This window comes from Haliaeetus albicilla, chromosome 7 (assembly GCF_947461875.1).
Source record: "Haliaeetus albicilla chromosome 7, bHalAlb1.1, whole genome shotgun sequence".
Taxonomy (NCBI): domain Eukaryota; kingdom Metazoa; phylum Chordata; class Aves; order Accipitriformes; family Accipitridae; genus Haliaeetus; species Haliaeetus albicilla.
Window position 1 is genome coordinate 46441515 of NC_091489.1, and position 21005 is coordinate 46462519.

Consider the following 21005-nt stretch of genomic DNA (forward strand, 5'->3'; position numbering starts at 1 on the left):
CTGGCTGGAGGCAAGTTATTTATACACAGAGAACAAATTATGAAGTTTATTTTATATAAATTATGTCTCTTAGCAGACAGCATTCAATTTATTGCACTATAGCACATCTGCGATACAGAGCTACAAGACATCGTAAGAGTTTTGTATTATTCAGTGTAGCACTTCAGACCGGGATCAAGAGGCACTCGAAGGGGGGGGGGGAGAAAGGGTGCAGGAAAGCAGCAAGCAGCCACTGTTATCTACCAGTATTAATTTTTTTTTTTCCTTTTTTACCAGCAAATAACGCTAAGGCCAGCAGGCAGGAGCCACACAGGAGCACACTGCCTTCCTTCTCCAGCCGCAGTTAGCGTTATCGGACCAAGGTGCTGCAGCTCTCCAGATCCTGCCCAAATACACGGTGTCCAGGTACCCTGCTCTGGTGTCCCGGTGACGACAGAAACGGGGACCTTAAGGCAATTTAGCATCTCCCCTCCAGCCCAGTGCAGGCCGTCGCCATTTTTGGTTTATCAGCTTCGGTGGAGCTACTGCTAGCAGCGACAGTAACAGCCAGCTCATCTAACGCTGCCACTCAGCAGCGGCTATCCTGCTTGCCCCGACAAAAGTCACTCCTGCATCTTCCCTAAGCTGGTCTAAAAGTCAAAAGCAGCTCAAAAAAGTGCCTTCAAACCCCCCAAAAAGCACAGCAGGTCCTCACGCTACCTGCCCCTCCCCATGCGGCATGAACAATACAAAGCTCTGGATTCAGCCTCCTCGCGCGGGAGCCTGCGTCACTTAGAACAGAATGAAGGAACCCAGGGGAAGGGCTTTTGCTGGATAAAAGGAGTTTTATCCAAAAAAAGTACCCCTCGTGCTGGTATCCCTTCATTCTGTTCTGTGCTACACGGGAAAGACTAGTCGGTAACGGGGTAAAGCATGTTCTTCTCGGACATCTGCAAACAGCGATTTGGTGGGTTTTAGGCCTTCATGAGCGCTGCGACCACGGCCTTGGCATTAAGGCTTCGCAGATCACAGTAAGTTTGTCCAGTACCAACGAAAACGATGGGCTTGCTTGTGATGTAGGTCATGGAGATGGCGGCGCCGACCTGCCGAGGACAACAAGCACCATTAGCCTGCAAATCCACTGCTACACCCTCAGGGAAACACGTCAAAAAGCTTGTCAAACATTCAGCCTCCTCCTGCTTTCCGATCTGTACAGTCCCTATACGTCCCGTTGGGGTAACGCGTATAAACCAAGAGCCCTCACAGCCCTGTTGTCCACATGCACTGAAATCAGACTGCTGTGTTTTGTTTAAATGGCTTGAAAGCAGGGAACAGTGTCCGGAACAGCGCAGAAGTGCCCCGTGTTTTGACAGTTCCTTTCTCTCCCCCTCTGGTCACCAGCAGGAAGCTCTGTGGTGCAGAGTCATCTTGACGGCCTCCTTACCTTGTCATCGATGGTATCGAACTTGGTGAGGACAATCCCGTCAATGAGCCGCGGTGTCTGGGCCATGGAATGATCAGCCAGGGCCTTGTTGAACTTGACCTGAGGGAGAGAATGGATCTAAGAAACGCATTTGTGGCGCTGCCTCTGTCCAAATCTCCTGATGAAACCTACAGAAGCGGGTTTTTTTCCACCCCTCAATCTTTCAGGAAACAAATCCTCGGCACTCACCAGCTGATCCACAGCCTCATTTCCCACCAGGGCTTCCCCAACAAACAGGACCAGGTCGGGAGCGTTGACAGCAATGAGTTTGGCCAGTGCCGTCATCAAGGGAGCATTGTCCTGCATGCGGCCCGCCGTGTCCACCAGGACCACGTCAAAGCCCTGGTTCCGAGCTGGGGAGATGAGGAGGCAAACTTAAGCAGGACGCTCCCCCAAAACAGCATCTCCCACCACCGGTTTTCCACTTACCGTAAGAGATGGCCTCCATGGCAATCCCCGCAGCGTCCTTGCCGTAGCCCTTCTCGTAGAGCTGCACCATGGTCCGCCCGCCGTGGCTCTCTGGGGGATGCAGGGCGTTGAGACGACGCGTGTGGGTGCGGAGCTGCTCCACCGCTCCCGCGCGGAAAGTGTCACAGGCGGCGATGAGGACGCTGAAACCGTTCTCGATGAGCCAGAATGAGATCTGCAGGCGGCAAGAGATGGAAAAAAAAGCCCATTACCAGCCACAGCCTGACCTCATCACCCCAGTCCCAGAGAGCCAGGAGGATCATGTCCTACCTTGGCCAGGTTGGTGGACTTCCCAACACCGTTGACGCCACAGAAAGTGACCACGTAGGGTCGGCGATGACGCTGCGCGTCCATGACATCACGGAGTACATCCACACGGCGCTGGGGCTGCAGGATCTGCACGAGAGCCTCCTGCAGGGCCTGCTTCACCGTCGAGGTCACCGCTGGGAAGAAGGAGATGGAAAGAGAACCAGTCATGCCTGGGGAACACTCCTGAGCCCAAAACATAAGCAGGAGGCCACGCGGCCACTTACTGGTGAATGTTCCCATCACCTTCCCTTCCAGTTTCTTAGCCACCGATTCACAGAGCTGCACTGCAATCTCAGCTGCCACGTTTTTTGCTTCAAGAAAGAGATAGAGAGAGGGGAGTTAGCGCTGCTGAGGAGGTTACACACACCGGATGCCGGCATCAAGGGAAGGATGGAGTCAGCGTGCAGGATCCCCACCAGGCTAGACTGTTGCCCCCCCTTTTTGATGCGCTGTCAAGGGCTCCCCAGAGGCGAGACAGGAACCCGCCACAGTAACTGTGGGCAAGAATGGCTCGAACTGTGGGTGCTACCCCACACCGGGGCCCACCTGATGGAGCGCAAGAAACCACCTCAAACCAACCCCCTCACAGCAGATCCAGACGTACCGATCAAGTGATCCTTCATCTTCTCCAGTACAGGGTCCATGTCCTCTCTCGTCAAGCTCTTGGAGCCCACCAGGCCTTTCAGCATGCCAAACATGCCCCCCAGGCCACCCTTCTTTGTGCTGCAGAGAAGCAAAGGAGTTCACCTTTAGGTTTGAGGAGCGAGTCATGTAGGTCACGCAACGGCCAGATGCAAGAAGAGCCCACCACGCAGCTGACAAACACACCAGTTTGTCCCCAGCTGTGTTACTGGTTAGACGGGAAGATTAGTTACAGGAGAGAAATTAAGGAGCACGCAGGGGCTGCAGGAGCCTTTACCTGGGTTTCGAAGGGTTCTGAATAACCTTCTCCTCTTCCACTTCATCGTCGCTTTCGTACTCAAGGTCGTAGAGGCGGCCAGGTTCCCTATTTCGATCCCCCAGGGCCTGCGAGAGGGGAAAAGATGCATCCTGAAAAAATCAGCAACCGCTTACCATCATCTCCCCCTGCCCGCTTTCGCCGTCACAGGCAGGCAACAACAGTTATCGTCAGCAGCAGAGGCACCTCTGCAGAGATCTTTGCCACAAGGGCTCAGCAGGTTGATCCCACCTAGCGCTGCTTGCAGCTGGAGAAAAATACTCTCTGGGCAGCAGCTTTATGGGCTGGGCACCGTGATCCCCATTTCTCATACCTTCTCGGCCAGCCATGGAGACCAGGCTGGGTTTGCAATGCCCAGCTGAACCCAGAACAATGCACTAAAGCAGACACAGCGATCTGAGTTTTCCTTACTATATCAGGATCAAATTCCTCCACGGGACAAGCCTCCGTGCTTCCGTTGGTAGCGGAGTTACTGTAATCGAGTACTTTGGCATTAGAGTTACCCAGATCCCACACTCGGGGCTTCTTCCCCTTCTCCTTCTGTGCCTCGGGCTTTGGAGATTTGCTGAAATAAAGACCAGAAACACATGTTGTTCAGTGCAGGGAAGCAGCAGCTATCGCCTCCTTAGAAGGTGTGAAAATTAAAAGCCCAGATTACCCAAAAAGGGAAAAATTAAGGCTAAACCTGGCTGATTCAGTCTCTGGAGTTTATTTATCTGAACTTTAACCCTCTATCAGACCACTTTACCTCGAGCCAGACATCGATGCGCCGCTGCTCTTTGCTCACAGCAGGAAAGCCTCACCAAAAAGAGGTCTGGACCTCTCCCAGGCACACGCTGGGTTTTTGGGTCTCCTCAGGCTCTATTACCCCTCCAGGACCCCCCAGCGTGCCCTCTCCCAGTCTTTTCAGCAAGCAGAGAAAAAAGGAAAAGGGAAATAAGATCTGGGAAAGCAAGATCTGACTTCCAGGGGTCACTGAAGGAAGGAGACATTCGGCTATGGCCAAGGGACACCAGGAAGAGCTGGTTTGCAGCACAGGTAGACTGACCACGTCGTCGTTACCCACCTGGACTTCTCCCCTGCTTTCATGTGTCTCTTGAAAAATTCCTCCCGGTTCTTTTGCAGGATTTCATCCTTGGTCAATTCCTCCCTGTCCCCGGCTGTGGAGGGCTGCTTGTCACCCACAGATGCTTTACCGGGTGCTGCAACAGCTTCAGTTCCTGACGGAAAGAGCCCCGACATGAGCTCAGACCAGCGTCTGGGTGCTACGAAAGGACTGGGAAAGCGCAGGCTGGGACACAGAGCTCTGGAATATTTATTTCCCCCCCCGCCATACATCTTTCCTATCAACTCACCCTCTTTCTTGGAACCTTTGTTCTTCTTGTTCTTGACTTTCTCCTTTGGTTTCTCCCCTCGGGTTTCTATCATACACTTGACAGTCTTCTGGGACTTGAGAGACTGCTCAAACGTCTTCATTACCGTGGGAGCTCGGACTTTACTGCTCTCCTCTGCATCCCTGCGGGGAGGTGGCCTGTTAGCCTGATTTTCGGCTCTGCCCCTCCCCTCCACATCCCCCACCCCCCATTTATCTCTGCTCTAAATGGAAATGAGAGAAAAATCAGGTTCTGCTACCGGAGAAGGCGCATAAAGTCATCTTTAAAATCAAAGGTGCCATTTAGGAGGCCCAGGGTGCCTTTCTGCTGGAACTCATTGCGATACTTGTCTCTGAACTCCTTATGAACGTCGTCTATCAACTTGTCGACGTAGGTTAGAGTCAGGATCTTCTGAAACCCCACCTGCAAAGAAGCACAGCAAAAAGATGTTGCTCTTTCAGCTAATTTAACTGCAGCATCTAGCTGGCAAGGAATCAAAAACCTCTCCATTTAATACGGAGCTCTTTAATTTCGGCCGGCTTCAGTTTTCCAGTCTGACTTCCCAAGCTTTTAATATGCTCTCAAAAAGGAAAAAAAAAAAGGCACAGCCCAGAGCTTCGCTTTACAAGGCGACACCAATAAAAATGGGTTGACTGTTTCATGGCAACAAAGACATGTAGCGAAAGACCAGAAAGCCTTTTGCTTATCTTTAAGTACACAACGAAGGCTGTGTGGATTTATAGAGATAAAGTACTGAAAGGAAGAGCATTAAAATAGATCCTAAAGTAAAGCTGATGACAGGTTCCTGGCTTTTTTTAAATAGATCTGGTCAAAGTAAAAAGTTTTATTAGCATGTAGCAGCCTGTACAGTTTCTATGTGAGGTTTAATGAGTTTTAATCCTATCGCAGATGATTAAAATAAACTGTTACCACAGCGGCGTATGACCCAGAGACACCCACATCCACCCACCAAGTCCACGGAGCTCCCCAGGGAGGAAGCACACAGGAGCGGGCTACGCTGGGATCACCGCTCGATTCCCCCCCCCGAGGCTCTTCTGGAGCCAGGAATGACGAGACCCGCGTCACACCTCCTCATCCCCCAAAATCCCAGAGCCAGAAGGAGGTAACCCAGTTCTGGGAGTCGAGGTACAGCCCTGCGCAATTAAAACATCCGTTTGCTGAGACCACCACAAGCTGATAACGGTTCTCTCTCTCTTCAGACCGGATTAACGCTAACTCGGGGGCGATTTTTCCTAACGAAGGCACCGGGAAAAACCTTCGCGTTATCGCCGCGCGAGCTGCCCCTTTTCCCAGGCAGCGCGGACGAAGCCTCCTCGCCACGTCAGCCCCCGCTCTCCCCGAGATTTTAGGGAGGCCGCGGAAAACCTCACCCCTTCGGGAAGGCATTAAACGGCTTTTTTTCACCCCTTTTCTGGGACAATCTCCCTCCCTCGGCGTTTTGGGGTACCCTGGGGGGGGGGGCCCAACCTGCCGATCCAGGGGTGCCTGGGGGGGGTCGCTTACCACAAACACCAGCTCAAACTGGTTGTCCAGTTTGTACTTGAGCGTGAGGGCTTCATGGGTGAAGGAGTTGTTGCCGCCTCGCTCCTAGGGGAGAGGAACCGTCGGAAGGGGGGTGCCAGCAGCGAGGAGACCCCTCCATCATCCCTGTCACCCCCCTCCCCCCCCCAAAAAAGTGGTCCAGCACCCCTTATAGGTGGCCCAGCCCACCCCCCTGGGTAGATGGTCTCACCCTTCCTTCCCCAAATGGGTCGGTCATCCCCCCCGCCACAAATAGGTGGACCCGCCCGTGTCTCCCCCCTCCCCAAGCAAATGATCCCATCCACCCCCGATAAATGGTTGTGCCCATGCCCCCCCCCCAGTTAGGTGCTCCCACCTGTGTGTTATCCCCCCCACCCCAGGTAGATGGTCCCAACCGCCCCCCCCCCATCCCCAGGCAGATGGTCCCAACCGCCCCCCCCCACCCCCAGGTAGGTGGGCCCACCCATTCCACCCCCATCCCCAAGTAGGTGGCCCCTACCCGCCCATCCCGTCCCGTCCCCGTCCCCCGCCCCCAGCAGGTGGTCCCGGCCGCGTCTCCCCCCATCCCCTCCAGACAGATGGTCCCGCCCGCCCCGGCAGGTGATCCCGGCCGCCGCGCCCGCGCCCCGCCCAGACCTGCAGGAGGACGGAGCGGATGAGGGCGTTAACGGGAGCGGTGGCGGCGGCAGCGGGCCCGCGGACGCCCTGGAAGCACCAGAGGACGAGGCCGCCCTTGCTGAAGATGGTGAAGAAATCGAGCATGGCGGCGGCGGCGGCGCCGGGCCCGGCTCCGCGCACACGTCGCACTGCCCCCCGCGCTTCCGCCGGAAGCCGCCGCCCCACCGCACGCCCATTGGCGGAAGGGAGGGAAAGGGGCGGGAGGGCGGCGGGCGAATGACGGACGAGGAGGCGTGGTTGAGCGGGGGCGTGGTTACGCGGAAGGAGGCGTGGCGGGGGAAGGGGGCGTGGCCAGGCGGCATGCTGCGCTGGGGGCGCGCTCTGCGCCCGCCGAAGCGGGGGGGGGCCCCGGGGGGGTCCCCGGCACCGGGGGGGTCTCCGGACCGCCCCCTCCGCACCGCGGCCCCGCTCAGCTCCGACATCTTCCGCGGTGAGACCCGGGAGGGCCGGGGGGGGGTGTCCCGTGGAGATTTGGGGGGGAGGTGGTAGGGGGAGGGGGGGGTCAAAGGGATGGGGAGGGCCGCAGGGAATGGGGGGGGCGCTGGGGGGGGGCCCAGCGGGGCTTGGGTGGGCCCCGGGGGACTGTGGGAGGTCCCAGAGGAGACTGGGGGGAGTTCCGGGGGTTGGGGGTCCCAGAGGGTACTCGGGAGTTTTCAGGGGACCCAGGGGCAACTGGGGGGGGGCATGGGGGGGCCCGGAGGGGACTGGGGGCTCCGAGGGGGGACTAGGGGGTCCCAGAGGACTTGCGGGGCGGTGTCCCAGGGGACTGGGGAAGGTCTTGGGTGGTCCCACAGCAGAGTGGAGGGACCCGGGAGGGACTGGTGGGGGTCCCAGGGGACTGGGGAGGGTCTCAGAGAGTCTGGGGGGGTGCCAGAAGGTCCTGGGGGGGTTGTCCTAGAGGGGCCTGCAGGGCACCCAGGTAACTGGGGGGGCCTAGGGAGGTCCCAGGCGATGCAGGGGCTACTGGGGGGGTGCCAGAGGGGACTGGGGGGGGTCCTGAGGGGTGCCAGGGGGGCTGCCAGCTGTGCCCCCCCCCCCAGACCTGACAGCCCACCCCCCAATATACCAGCAGAGCTGAGGCCAGGTCTGGGTCGCCTGGGTCAGATTCTGAAGGATCAGCTGCCGGTCTGGGGGGGCGGATGGGGGGGCTGGACCCCCCCGGGGACCCCCCCGGGTCCACGACCCCCCGAAGAAGCTGACGTGGTGGTGGTGGGGGGCGGCGTGGTGGGCTGGTCGGTGGCGTACTGGCTGAAGGCGCTGGAGGGCCAGCGGCACGGCATGAGGGTGCTGGTGGTGGAGCGGGACCCCACGGTGAGACAACCCCCTCCCGGGGTGGGGTACGGCCTCGGGGACCCCCCCCCGAACCCCACCTTCTTTTTCTTTTGGTTTTTTTTTGTTTGTTTTTGGTGGGGTGGGGGTGTCCTCTCCTTCAGTATTCCCGAGCCTCCACGGTGCTGTCTGTGGGGGGGATCCGGCAGCAGTTTTCCCTCCCAGAAAACATCCGGATGTCCCGCTTCTCCGCCAGCTTCCTCCGCAACATCAACGTATGTAGGGTAAATTTTTTTGGGGGGTTGGTAAGTTGGAGAGGGGAGGTCCAGCCTCACTCACCAGGGTGGCCCCCCCCCCCCTTACAGGAGCACCTTGGGGTGCCGAACGAGCCCCCCATCGACATCCAGTTCCAACCCTCGGGGTACCTCTTCCTCGCCCCCCCGCAGAGCGCTGCCAGGCTGGAGGCCACCGTCCAGCTCCAGAGGTGGGGAGGACAGACACAAACCCCCCCCCGGGGGTGGGGAGGGTTTGAGGGAGGGGGTGTCTCATCCTGACACACACCCCCCCCGGCATGCTGGCCGTCCCCAGGGAGGAAGGGGTGCAGGTGGCCCTGCTGTCCCCCACCCAGCTGAAGGCGAAATTCCCCTGGATAGACACAGAGGACGTGGCTGTGGCATCCTACGGTACGGGGGTGGGGGGGGGGCATGGGGGGAGGACAGATGGACGTGAGGACCCCCCCTCAACACCCACTCCCATCCTCCTCCTCATCCCCATCCTCATCTCCATCCCCATCCCAGCCGGGTGCATCCTTCATCCTCAGTTTATTTGAGGAAGGGGGGGTGCAGCCCCGCTAAAATTGGGGATTTTGGGGGGGAGGGGGTGTCACACTGAGGTGCCTCCCCCCCCCCCCGCAGGTCTGGAGGATGAAGGCTGGTTCGACCCCTGGACCCTCCTCAACGCTTTTCGGCGCAAAGCTGCATCCTTGGGGGTCCACAGCTGCAACGGGGAGGTGCGAGGTGAGAGGTGGGGGGGGGGGGGGGCAGGAAACAGTGGGGTACCCACCACCACCCCCGGGACCCCCCAGTCTCACCCCCCCCCCCCCCCCCCCAAAAAAAAACCTCCAGGTTTTGTCACCTCGGCTGAGGACTCGACGCTGCTGCAGGGACCAGCACTGGCGACGGCCCGCATCAAATACGTCCACGTGAGTGTGTCCCCCATCCCACGTGGAAGGGTCCCCACGAGTGTCTGTGACCCCACCACCACCACCACCATCCCAAATCCCCATCCCGTCTGTGTGTCCCCCCCCCAGATCCACATGCCGGACAGCCTGGAATACCAGCCGGTCGCCTGCGCCATCGTGGTTAATGCCGCCGGTGCCTGGGCAGGGGAGCTACTGGAGACAGCCGGGCTGCCGGGGGGGCTGGCAGAGCCCCCCCTGCCCATCCAGCCCAGGAAGAGGTGAGGCGGGGGGGGGGGCTTATTTTGGGGGGGTCACATCTTGGCATCGCCCCTCTGTTGTGGGTGAAGCCCTCGGTGCTTTTTGGGGGGGGGGTCACATCCTGGCACCCATCACCTCTTTGTTGTGGGTGAAGCCCTTAGTAGTTGGTTTTTTTTGGGGGGGGAGGGGGGTCATGGTGGGGGGATGCATCCCAGCACACAAGAGCGGGAGGGTGAACCCCTCGGTGCTTTTTGGGGGGGGGTGTCACATCCCAGCACCCACCACCCCTCCCGTCTTTTTTTGGGTGGGGGGCACACACACATCCCAGCCCCTACCTCCCACCCCCATCTTAGAGGCGGGGGGGGCCAGCCTGAACCCGTCATCCCTATTTTTTTTGGGGGGGTGCCCCCCCGATCCCTATAGGTACGTGTACTCCTGGCACTGCCCCGACGGCCCCGGCTTCTCCTGCCCCCTCCTCGTCGACACCACCGGAGCTTATTTTCGCCGCGACGGCATCGCCGGCAACTACCTGGGCGGCATGAGCCCCCCCGAGGTGAGCCCGCAGGGGGGTCCCCGATATTATTTCCGCCCCTTATGTTTTTTTTTTTAACACAGCCCCCCCCCAATTAATTTTTTTTTTTTTTTTCCCAGGAGGAAGAGCCGGATCCGGGCGATCTCTCGGTGGACCACGATTTTTTCCAGGAGCAGATCTGGCCCCGGCTGGCACGTCGGGTCCCAGCCTTCACGTCCCTCCGTCCCCGGGGGGCTTGGGCGGGCTACTACGACTATAACGCCTTCGATCGGAACGGGGTGCTGGGTCCTCACCCCAAGTTAGAAAATCTGTTTTTGGCCGCCGGTTTTAGTGGACACGGGTTGCAACACGCCCCCGCCGCCGGCAGAGCGGTGGCCGAGCTGGTGGTGAAGGGCCAGTACGAGAGCCTGGACCTGCGCCGGTTGGGATGGAGGAGGTTGGCCGAGGGGGAACCGCTGGAGGAGGATGGGGTGGTGTGACGGAGGCGAGGGTCGCGACGGAGGGGGGGGAAACTGAGGCACGGCGGTGGGGAAACCCCCCACCACCACCCTGGAGGTTGGTGGGGTTCGGCGGCAGAAATAAAAGGGATGGATGGCGAGTGTGCTGGGGGATTCAATTTGGGGGAGGGGGGGCCCAAGTCGCGCCAGCCCACCCGTTACCCCAGTATGGCCCGTTCATGGCTGCCATGCTCCCCCCACCTCTGCCCCCAGTATCCCCCCCAGTGCCCTCAGGCTCAATGCTTCCATTATCGTCCCCCCCATGTAGCCCTGGTGCCCCCAGTACCCCCCCCCCCCAGCCCCAGTAGCCACATTATGTTCCCACACCCCCAGTCCCAGTGTCCCCACTACCCCCACATTACCCCCCATTGCCCCCCCAGTCTCCCCATTATCCCCCCATTACCACCCCCGTGTCCCCATTATCCCCCTGCTATCCCCCCAGCGTTCCCATTATCCCCCCATTACCCCCATTATCCTCCCCATTACCCTTCCAGTGTCCCCATTATCCCCCCACTATCTCCCCCAGCGTCCCCATTATCCCCCCATTACCCCCATTATCCTCCCCATTGCCCCCCCAGTGTCCCCATGTTATTAATCGACAGAGCCAATTCGATATAGAATTCATATATTTATTGAGAATAGCAAGCAAGCAGCGCTGGGCGGCCGGGGAGTCCGCGCTCCACCTAGGGCTCGCAACTTTCTGTTATAGTTACATTTCTTTTATACAGTTCATGCACCCCTTTCTTGTAAGTCTCCACCTTGTCCCGCTTCCTTTTTCTTCGCTCGTGCAGGTTTGTTACTGAGCAGATTCGGTCGATCTTCTCAAGGGAGGGTGTCTGGTGATGTAGAGAAGTGCAGTCGTGGCAGAGTTAACCCCCTTACCTGGTAAATTATAGCCGTTGCCCTTTTCCCGTGACCTTTATGCAACATTTAAGCAAGCCTTGCTCTTTACACAAAGCATTTGCTCAATCACAGTATGTCCCTTCCCCCTTCCCGATTGGTATGTAAGCCTTATTGTCTTCTTTTAATTCAACACGAATTACACAACGTCAGGGAACAATTTGGTTCCCTGTCGATTACCCCCATTATCCTCCCCATTACCCCCCCATTCCCCCCAGTATCCCCATTCCCCCCAGTATCCCCATTCCCCCCCATTACTCCCAGTATCCCCATTCCCCCCAGTATCCCCATTACCCCCCCATTACTCCCAGTATCCCCATTCCCCCCAGTATCCCCATTCCCCCCCATTACTCCCAGTATCCCCATTCCCCCCAGTATCCCCATTCCCCCCATTACTCCCAGTATCCCCATTCCCCCCAGTATCCCCATTCCCCCCATTACTCCCAGTATCCCCATTCCCCCCAGTATCCCCATTCCCCCCCCATTACTCCCAGTATCCCCATTCCCCCCATTCCCCCCAGTATCCCCATTCCCCCCCCATTACTCCCAGTATCCCCATTCCCCCCATTCCCCCCAGTATCCCTATTCCCCCCATTACTCCCAGTATCCCCATTCCCCCCCATTCCCCCCAGTATCCCCATTCCCCCCCCATTACTCCCAGTATCCCCATTTCCCCCAGTATCCCCATTCCCCCCATTACTCCCAGTATCCCCATTCCCCCCCATTACTCCCAGTATCCCCATTCCCCCCCCAGCCCATTTTGGCGCCCCCTGGCGGCGCAGCGCTGCCCTGCCGGCGGGGGGCACTAGTCCGCATGCGCGGGGAGGAAAAGGGGCGGGGGCGGAGCTAGCGGCAGCGCGCCTGCGCGCGGGGAGGGGGCGGGGCGCGCCTGCGCAGCGGCGGGAGTTTCGGCGCATGCGCGTTGCGTGGCGGCCGGGCCGGCGGGAGCTGGGCCCCCTGCCGCGCCGTGCGGCCCCCGGCCCGCAGCCGCCGGTGAGTGAGCGGGGGGGTTGGATAGCGGCGAGGGGGAGCCCTGAGGTAACTGTGAACCCCCCGGGGGAGATCGTGGGGGTCACCCCCGGGAACCGTGGGGGTAGTCCTGGGGTAACTGTGGGCCTCGGGGGATCCGTGGGGCAACCCTGAGGTAATTTTTGGATCCGGAGGGGTCCGTGGGGCAACCCTGAGATAATTTCGGGTCTCGAGGGATCCGTGGGGCAACCCTGAGGTAATTTGGCATCCGGAGGAATTCGTGGGGAAACTCTGAGGTGATTTTGGGCTTCGGGGCCACCGTGGAGGCAGCCCTGAGGTATCTATGGGCCTCTGGGGGACCGTGGGGCAGCTCTCAGGTAACTATGCCCCACACATACACACACACAGTTCCCAGGGGGACTGTGGGAACAGCCCTGAGGTAAATTAATGCCCCCTCCCCCCCCAGTGTAAACTATAGGGGTCACCAGCCCCCCCTCCCCCCCCCCAGTAACCACAGCAACAGCTCTGAGATAAGTTTGCCCCCCACCCCCCCTGGAAACCATGGGGGTCACCCCCATTAACAGTGCAGGGAGACGATTCCCTTACCCCCGGTGTAAGTGTGGGGCAGGCCTGGGTTCCCCATCCTGGGCACCTCTGGGGTGCTATGAGGATCCCCCCCTTCCACAGTGACCCCCACTCTGGGGTGCCCCCCAGTTACCCAGGAATACCCCTGGGTAAAAATAAATCGGGCAGGGCTCTCTCTAAAAGCTGGAACTGTACAGCGGTCAGGTCTCACCATACGTTTCTGAGCCCAAAGGGTGGTGAGGCGCGGCCACCTGGAACAAAGAAAAAGCTCGTTTCTGCCTTTGTTTGTGCTGCGGCTCTGCCAGCAGGACCCGGACCTTGGACGCCTGGCTAAAGCGAAAAGACCCCGATGCCGCACGTGGGGCTGAGCGCCTCTGCCTCCAAAGGATTGATTTTAGAGTGAAGGCACCTGTGATTAACTTGATGTTAATAAAGCTGGAGGCCAGTTCTGATTCCGCAGTTTCAACTGAACTGGCATTCGCCGCTTCATGGGAGCGCAGTTCAAACCCTGGCAGGTTTTCTCTCGGAATAACCTTTTTTTTTTTTTTTAATTATTTTTAATTGTTTCTGTCTTGTGCTGTGCGTTATAGAGCAACAGTGACGCTGATATGTTGGGGCTTGCGACACCAGCCTGCTCCAGAGCTACCGGTAGCTCTGGCCTAGGAGAAGCAAGCAGTTTGAATCCTGGTGGAAAAGCTCCATGAGTTTTATTAGCTGGTGATTTTTTTTTTTTTTTTCATAATTCAGACGCTGTCTGTATTTCTGTGGTGCTTTACAAGAAGCAGAAGAGTCATTGCAACATTTTTGGCAAAGGGCTGTTTGGAGTAATTACTGCTTTGGGCAAAGAGCTCAAGAGCAGCCCTTCTTCTGTCAGGCTCCTAATTGTAGACCTCGAGTTTCTTACCTGGCGTGTGAGGAAGAGGAGGCACGGAGCTGTAAAGTGTTAAATTAACATTGGATTTAGCAAAGATGTTTTCACATCTCTCTGGGCTGGGTCTGCTGGATTTTCTCTTCCGAAAATGAGCGGCGCAGCATGGTGTTGGGAGGGATGTTCTGCTGCATTAGAAACACAGGCTCTGCTGTTCTTGAAACCCCGAGTTCGTTAATACAAGATACTGTGGAATTAACAGGACGGGTCCTTTCTCTGGCCCTGTGTTCGAGGATGGTTGCCCAACAGGAATGCAGTGAGGGCAGGGAAGGCTGTTGAAAATCGCGGGCGTGTGATTTAGCTTGTAATTACCCCGCTCAGACCGATGCTGTTAATGCCTGCCCACGGTCCTGTGTTTTCTCTCTCCACAGGCTCCATCCGTTTCCCATCTCTCCAGGATGAGAGAGGTTTGGGTTCGGCTTTTCCCCTCTCCCTGTAGTTGATAGTTTTGGAACCAGAGGTGATGCTGGAGTCGAGATGGCAGACAGCGTGAAAACCTTCCTTCATGACCTCGTCAGGGTAAGTCTCCGCGTTTCGGGTCCTCCATCACCAGGACTGGTCTCGTTTGCTTTGACAACGGCGGGTCTTCTGTGGGGAGCACCCTCCTTCCTGCATCATCAAGGGCAGATTAAAAAATTTCACAGAAAAGGGGCTCGGGGTGTATTTTAATCGAAGACGTCAGTTTTGTAAAGCTGAGATACCTGTAGGCAAGCTTTCCGCTCGCCGATGATGGTTAGATTTGACGAGGCTGTGTGGGATGCGTTGCTCCCCAAGTGTTTCCTAGAATAATTTCCTCCCAAGCTGGCTGTTGTGTGGTGTGTCTGTTGCAAAGGGCTCAGCGTTTGTCTGGGGCACTGCTGAACCTGTGGCAGATTTCCTTTGGGCAAAAGTTAATTTATAGCCCGTACGAACATTGCAGCTGTGGTGTGGTGATGAGGCTTCGTGTGAACTCAGTGCTCCCACGCTGTCTTGTATCATCCAGGTGTAAATACAGCCTTAAAAACATTCATGACATGATGCTAAGAAATAACTCGTGTTCAGAAGTAACTCGATTTGAAAAACTTGCCGGGTTTGATCTTACAGATCTGCGGTGCACTGGCCACGATCTAGAGCGGGAGAACTTGTGTCGTTTTCAGAATGCTCTCACGCCGTCTGTAAAGCAGTGGGTAGAGCAGCCCGTGTAATTAATTTCCACCTCGTCAGGTACCAGTGGCAGCATGCTCTGCTGTTTCAGACATGCATTTGGCATCAAAATTTAGCCTGTTTGGTCAAGAATTCCATATACCAAACTGTTGCGAGGGTCACCTGGGTAGTGATGCTGTCCTGGCTCACACGAGCGTCTGTATGGTCTTTATTGTGAAGCGAAATTTTGGTAACGATGGGTACGATATCGTCTGGAGCTGGAAACAGCTGCTCATGGAGTACTAGGAGGTGGCACTAGAAGTCCTTTTAAACAAGGAGTAAGGCAAAGATTTCTGGGCACTTTCCTATTGACAGGTTTGCACGGATGTGGCCGATGCGAGGATGTTTCTGGGACAAGGGCAGATGCTTTTATTTGTAAAGGCATAAGCATCAAACTCATACATACAGCCAGGACACAAGGACTTTGCACGTCCTAAATGTTTTGTAGAATTCTGTTTTATTGGCCTTAGAAATGCTGGCAGGGGATGAAGGGCTTTCTGCCAGACAGAAGAAACGGGCTGCGAGAGATCTGACTCTTTGGCTTTTGCCAGGGTTATAAATAGTGGAGATTGGATGAGAAATCGCACCTTTTTTAAAAAAAAAACCAATACTGCTGCTCCTAAAGATGCTGGAACGGTGTAGTGATTTAGGTCACCGGGCCATGGAAAATAGGCGACGTTGCTGCTCCAAAGCTTGGCTCCAGCTCAGCCCGGTGCTAGCTTCGCCTGCTAGCCGGGGAGTGAGGCTGGCCACATTTAAGTCCCTTTCTGTAAATGGGAGGTTTTCGACGTCCTGGGTCGGCCACAGCCCGTTCCTCCTGTCGCTGCAGGGTGGAGCGTGATGGCCTTTCCTCCTGTCCGCAGGGAATTAAGGACTCCATCTGGGGCATCTGCACCATCTCTAAGCTGGACGCCCGGATCCAGCAGAAAAGGGAAGAGCAGAGGCGAAGGAGAGCAAACAGCGCGCTCGCCCAGCGGAGGTTTCACATGGAAGAGAAGAAGCAAGAGAAGTGAGTATGGGGCCTGACGAGCCATAAATCAGGTAAATCGCCTCTCTCCTTTTAGTCTGTGGAGGGCAGGGAGAGAGAGCATGACTCTGCCCGGAACTTTGAAGAGCCCAATGAATTGCAAAACCCCTGCAAGTCATAGTGGTTTGGCAGTTCTTGTGCTTTTTTTTCTCTCGTAATACCCGTTGTATCGCAGTAGTCTGGCTAAAAGGGAAGTTGAGGTAAGCAGGGTTTAAGAAATAAAGCCATTGTTGTTGCCCACACTTTGTGAAGATCTCCATAAAAATACCTGTCAGGACCGTCTGAGACCTGCGACCTGGCTGTCAGCGAAAGCAGAACTTGTGGTGTGCCTTTGAAAATGGTTCGTAAACTCAATTGCGCTGAAGCGCAGAGACAAAAAATACGAAAAACATGATGTGGAATGCCCTTTTCCCCCTCTGTGTAATGAAACTGGAGCTGTTACCATGAGATAACAAGTCAGATTGTTTATGTTGTTTGACAATTAAGAGTATGCAATTAGTTTGAAATAATAATAGAAGGTATACAAGCTGAAAGAATGTGGATTTCTGGGTTTCTTCCTGAATACTTGTGCTGCCTTTCAAAGATTCGTCGTCATTGTCATTGGTAGCCATGGGATTGGGGAAGAAACGGCAGCTCGGATCTGATTTACATGTCTGGGGCAGATCGAGTATCTTTTTTTTTTCCCCCGGCCTTGCCGTGTTCCGCAGCCGTCTCTAGGGCTTGCATCCACTAAGGCTGGGAACGCCAGAATTACATCCACGTGGGAGCAAAACAGCATCTGTTCTTGTGTCTGACTCCCAAACGGCACCGAGATCTTTCTCTGCTGCCCTAATTACAGTTGGGCTGGTACTTAACACGGTGACGTTTGGTCAGTGATGCACCTTTCAACGCGTGTTTACAAATTCTTCCGACTAGCTCGGTGGTTGTCCAACTTTATCTCAAGATGACAGAAAAGTCGTCCATGTCCCGTGATCCCGATCCTCCCCAGACGTCCCTACAGCTTTGCACGTGGGCTGCCCTTGAGGAATAATATATATTTGGGGGGGGACACGACTAAACAGTCATATTTTGCTGGTTTTCTGTGTAACCAAGTCCCTTCAGTAGCAGAAGCTGACTGGAAGAGTGCTACAGAGTTCCACAGAGCTGCTCTCTTGCACGTCTGTAGATACGCTGCAAAGAGGGAGAAGCCAAAACCATCCTGAGCTGAAACAGCCTCTTCCAAGAACAAAAAGTGCCTGAAAAGCCCTAATTCTATCGTGGCAAGAGCTTGAGGAGAACAAAGCCCAAGATCTCTCTAATAAGGGCTTTAAAATCTGGAAGAAAGCTTTGCGTTTCTTCCGTTTCAGTGCAGATACGGGGAATTAATAAAGGTTGAAAGAATCTTCCTGATTTCTAGAGACTGCACAATGGCTGAAACCTGGTGCCAGTCCGTGCAGGGATTTCTTCTGGGGTTCCCCCATGCAGATAAAACCAGGCGCGTTGCTGGCGTCGAGCTTGTTATCTGTGACGTTTGGAAGGTGTCTGAAATGCAGGGCAGGAGCAGTTGTTGCTTGTTAAGGGACGTTTGTCTGGGCGCTGGGACCTCAACATGTTTCGCCCATCTCTCTCTTCTTGCTCTGCAGCGAACCCCGGATCGTGAGCCGGATATTTCAGTGCTGTGCCTGGAACGGAGGTGTGTTCTGGGTAAGTGGACGTTTTTGGTATTTTCTCTGTTAAAAACCCCGTAAAACCAGGGCCCTGCTCCAGCCCTTGTACCCGTTCAGTGACGAGCCGTCACCTTGGCTGCGGGAATCCATCGGAGCCACTAAGTTCCCAGTCCTGACACTGTATTTTAAGGGACGCGATACAGGACCCTAGACTCACTTGGGAATCCTGCGCCTTAAACCCAAGGTGCTGCTTTTCCAAGTCTTTCAGACTACTCTTCGCCTGAATATTCAGCTCCTGCTCCCCTGCGGTCTGGGATATTGCTTTACTGAATGGAATCTTGATACCCTAAAGACATTTTCCTCAGCTCTGACCTTACCATGGCTGTTTCGTGAGGCTAATCCTTAACAGAGCAGATGCTTCACAGGCTGATCAATCACCGGCTTTGTTTTTCTGTTAGACTGCGGCCGGGTACGAGGAATTGGCACGGAGATGTTAAAACTGCTCGGTTGTAGATTTTGGGCTGTATTTAGTTGGAGATCCTTGGTCCCCTGTGTCGACGGAGCATTGCCTTTAGAGCAGCGCACGTGGAGGAGCAGGCAGAGGGTCTGCCTTTGCATCGATAATTACAGGGGCTCTGGAAACAACCATGCAACACCTCACCCAGAACCCTTCTTGTCTCTTTTTCCCTGTAGCTTAGTCTCTTCTTGTTTTACCGAGTATTCATACCTGTCCTTCAGTCCGTCACAGCCCAGATCATCGGTAAGTGCCTTTCCCATCGGCATGTTACGGGGCACTGAATGATCCGTGGGTTGGGGTGGGGGGTCCCAGCGCCCACCACAACCTGCCAAGGCTTTGTCCCATTGAGCGGTTCCTCGCACCGCTGTCTCCTTGCGCTGTTTTTCTCCTCCTGTACTAATCGTGGCCATCGTTAATTTAGTAGAAAAGCAGAGAGAGGGGTAACCCCGCTCACAGCAGGGAGGTGGCTCATGGGTTTTGCCCCTCGTGATGCACAGGTGTCGGGTGTATTTTTGCGAGTAAATAAAAAGCGAGTGGCTGGAAAGGTTCTTTGGAAGAGCAAAGGTTGGGGTCAGAGATGTCTCCTGTCCTCGAGCACTGCCAGGAAGGATTTGCGATGTGAAACACAGAGGTTCCTACAGCCGCTCCTCATGCATTTCTCCCTGTCCCATCTTCTGAAGGTGACCCTTCCTTACATGGCGACGTCTGGTCTTGGCTGGAGTTCATCCTCACCTCCATTTTCGGTGCCCTTTGGGTCCTTCCCCTGTTTGTGCTCAGTAAGGTCGTCAACGCCATCTGGTTTCAGGTGGGTGATGGGGACGTGGACTGTTCGTCAAGCAAATGAGGCGGGGGGCAAATATTGTCCCGGCTGCTTTTGAACTCCTGAAGCCCCCTGCCTCTCTTTCGAATTTCATTTCCCTCAAGCCCCTTTTCCTTCTTTTTTTTTCTTTTTTTTCAGGACATCGCAGATCTCGCATTCGAAGTTTCGGGCAGAAAGCCTCACCCCTTTCCCAGCGTCAGTAAAATCATCGCTGACATGTTGTTCAACCTCTTGTTGCAGGCGCTGTTCCTCATCCAGGTGAGATCACAGTCGTGCGCCGAAAAAACAACCTGCCACCAGCCCGAGTCACCCACCTCTTGCTCTGGGGCGACACTCTCCCACCGATCTGCAACTTGCTGCTGTTTAATTTTTATTTTTTATTTTTAATCCCCAGGGGATGATAGTGAGCCTCTTCCCCATTGATATCGTCGGCCAGCTGGTCAGCCTCCTCCATATGTCGCTGCTTTACTCACTCTACTGCTTCGAGTACCGCTGGTTTAACAAAGGTGAGGGCCGCCTCCACTCTCCCTCCCTGCGAGCCTGAAATGTTTCCGGATTGACGTTTTGGGGTTTTTTTTTTCCTCCTCGGGGCATCCGAGGCGGATTTTTCCTTCCCGTTTTTATATGGGATGATGAAGCGTAACGGAGGTCTCTCCTCCCCGCGGGTTCGTTTCTGCGGGATTTTGTTTCTGGCCAGGAATTGAAATGCACCAACGCTTGTCCAACATTGAGAGAAACTGGCCCTATTACTTCGGCTTCGGCTTACCGCTGGCTTTTCTCACGGCGATGCAATCCTCTTACATCATCAGGTGGGCAGCCATTTTGTGCCCTCTCCCTGTGTGTGTCCCCCCGCGACATGCGCCAAACCCAACCCGCATCCCTCTTATTTTTTTCTTTTTTTTTTCCCCTTTTCCAGCGGTTGCCTCTTTTCCATCCTTTTCCCTCTCTTCATCATCAGCGCCAATGAAGCGAGGACCCCCGGCAAAACCTAGTGAGTATCCCACCACCACCCCCAACCCTCCCAATCCCCCGTTTGTCGTCGTGTCATGTCCCCCCCCCAAACCCCTCTGGGGGCAGCATCCCAAAATCGGGAGCTGACCAGCTCTCTTCCCTTTCAGCCACTTCCAGCTCCGTCTCTTCTCCTTGGTGGTTTTCCTCAGCAACAGGCTCTTTCACAAGACGGTTTACCTTCAGTCTGCCCTGAGCGGTGCTTCCTCTTCTGCTTCCTCTTCCACTTCCTCTTCCTCCGACCGCCTCCTCTCCCCCCAGCCCTCTCCCGCCAAACACACGGTGCAGCCGGGGCACTGAGCCGCCACCGAACCCCGAGAGGGGACAAAGTTGGGGGGGACACCCTGCCTGGAAGCGTCCCCAGACCCCCCGGGGGGGCCTTGGTGTCGATTCTTGCTCCCCCACCACCGCGACAGAAATCTGGGGGGAAAATCTGGATTTTTAACACCTTTGTGAGTTCGAAAGAGCCGGCTCCTGCCCTGCGCGTGTTTTACAGCGGACTCTTTTGTACGCTCCCGCCCTCGCCCCGTGCCATCTCCCCCTGCCCCCGAACGATTTGTGACACCCCCCCCTCCCCGTTTTAACGGGAGCAGCCCCCCCCCTTGTCTGCCCAAACTCAGGTCGTGGTGGGAGGGGGTGGGGGGTGTATTTTTGGGGAGTTCCTGCTGCAGCCAAGCCCCCGCCCCCCCCCCCCCCCTCCGTGCATGTACCGTTTCTGTAGGGTCGGGGAGGGAACCGGTGACGTTGAAAACCAAAAACCCTTCCGGGGTGGGGTTTGGGTTTGGGTTTTTTTTTTTTTGGGGGGGGGGGGGGTACGACGGGACGGGACACGCGGTTTATCAACTTTAGTATTTTCACACTGAAAACATTAAACGGAGAAATCACGATTTGCAGCCC

General features: G+C 56.0%; 3 protein-coding genes across 4 annotated transcripts; 2 read left to right on the top strand and 1 right to left on the bottom strand.

The window, feature by feature from the left end:
- Nucleotides 1–15: 15 nt before the first annotated feature.
- SRPRA (SRP receptor subunit alpha) lies at nt 16–6939 on the bottom strand. The gene is made up of 14 exons (XM_069788247.1): nt 6749–6939; nt 6095–6178; nt 4830–4993; nt 4553–4713; nt 4264–4417; nt 3609–3762; nt 3159–3265; nt 2844–2962; nt 2464–2550; nt 2201–2373; nt 1892–2105; nt 1652–1815; nt 1424–1522; nt 16–1082 (listed from the first exon to the last, which is right to left on the bottom strand). Exons 1-14 carry the CDS (start codon nt 6872–6874, stop codon nt 954–956), a joined length of 1935 nt encoding a protein of 644 aa, XP_069644348.1. The 5' UTR covers nt 6875–6939; the 3' UTR covers nt 16–953.
- Nucleotides 6940–6991: 52 nt separating this feature from the next.
- Nucleotides 6992–10548, top strand: FOXRED1 (FAD dependent oxidoreductase domain containing 1). Of its 2 annotated transcripts, XM_069788248.1 has the most exons (10): nt 6992–7220; nt 7863–8101; nt 8224–8334; nt 8425–8543; nt 8648–8742; nt 8974–9075; nt 9184–9260; nt 9369–9517; nt 9921–10050; nt 10149–10548. In XM_069788248.1, the coding sequence occupies exons 1-10, from the start codon at nt 7007–7009 to the stop codon at nt 10506–10508; spliced, it is 1596 nt and encodes a 531-aa protein (XP_069644349.1). In that variant the 5' UTR covers nt 6992–7006; the 3' UTR covers nt 10509–10548. The 2 variants fall into 2 exon arrangements, with proteins under 2 accessions (XP_069644349.1, XP_069644350.1); XM_069788249.1 differs by lacking the exon at nt 7863–8101 and having other exon boundaries at nt 7086–7220; nt 10149–10547.
- A 1750-nt stretch (nt 10549–12298) lies between these two features.
- EI24 (EI24 autophagy associated transmembrane protein) lies at nt 12299–21001 on the top strand. Its single transcript, XM_069788255.1, has 11 exons — nt 12299–12419; nt 14280–14427; nt 15954–16099; nt 17740–17800; nt 18457–18523; nt 18961–19085; nt 19239–19358; nt 19495–19606; nt 19798–19909; nt 20017–20091; nt 20219–21001. The coding sequence occupies exons 2-11, from the start codon at nt 14386–14388 to the stop codon at nt 20406–20408; spliced, it is 1050 nt and encodes a 349-aa protein (XP_069644356.1). The 5' UTR covers nt 12299–12419; nt 14280–14385; the 3' UTR covers nt 20409–21001.
- The last annotated feature ends 4 nt before the right edge of the window (nt 21002–21005 follow it).

Excerpts from the sequence above, each read along its gene's own strand:
- SRPRA (XM_069788247.1), bottom strand. The coding sequence starts at position 6,874 with ATGCTCGATTTCTTCACCATCTTCAGCAAGGGCGGCCTCGTCCTCTGG. Across the intron at positions 4,714-4,829 it reads GACTTTATGCGCCTTCTCCG|GGATGCAGAGGAGAGCAGTA; the intron begins GTAGCAGAACCT and ends ACCTCCCCGCAG. Across the intron at positions 2,106-2,200 it reads AGTCCACCAACCTGGCCAAG|ATCTCATTCTGGCTCATCGA; the intron begins GTAGGACATGAT and ends TGCCGCCTGCAG.
- FOXRED1 (XM_069788248.1), top strand. The coding sequence starts at position 7,007 with ATGACGGACGAGGAGGCGTGGTTGAGCGGGGGCGTGGTTACGCGGAAG. Across the intron at positions 8,335-8,424 it reads GCTTCCTCCGCAACATCAAC|GAGCACCTTGGGGTGCCGAA; the intron begins GTATGTAGGGTA and ends CCCCCCTTACAG. Across the intron at positions 9,261-9,368 it reads CCCGCATCAAATACGTCCAC|ATCCACATGCCGGACAGCCT; the intron begins GTGAGTGTGTCC and ends TCCCCCCCCCAG.
- EI24 (XM_069788255.1), top strand. The coding sequence starts at position 14,386 with ATGGCAGACAGCGTGAAAACCTTCCTTCATGACCTCGTCAGG. Across the intron at positions 17,801-18,456 it reads GGAACGGAGGTGTGTTCTGG|CTTAGTCTCTTCTTGTTTTA; the intron begins GTAAGTGGACGT and ends TTTTCCCTGTAG. Across the intron at positions 19,359-19,494 it reads AGGCGCTGTTCCTCATCCAG|GGGATGATAGTGAGCCTCTT; the intron begins GTGAGATCACAG and ends TTTAATCCCCAG.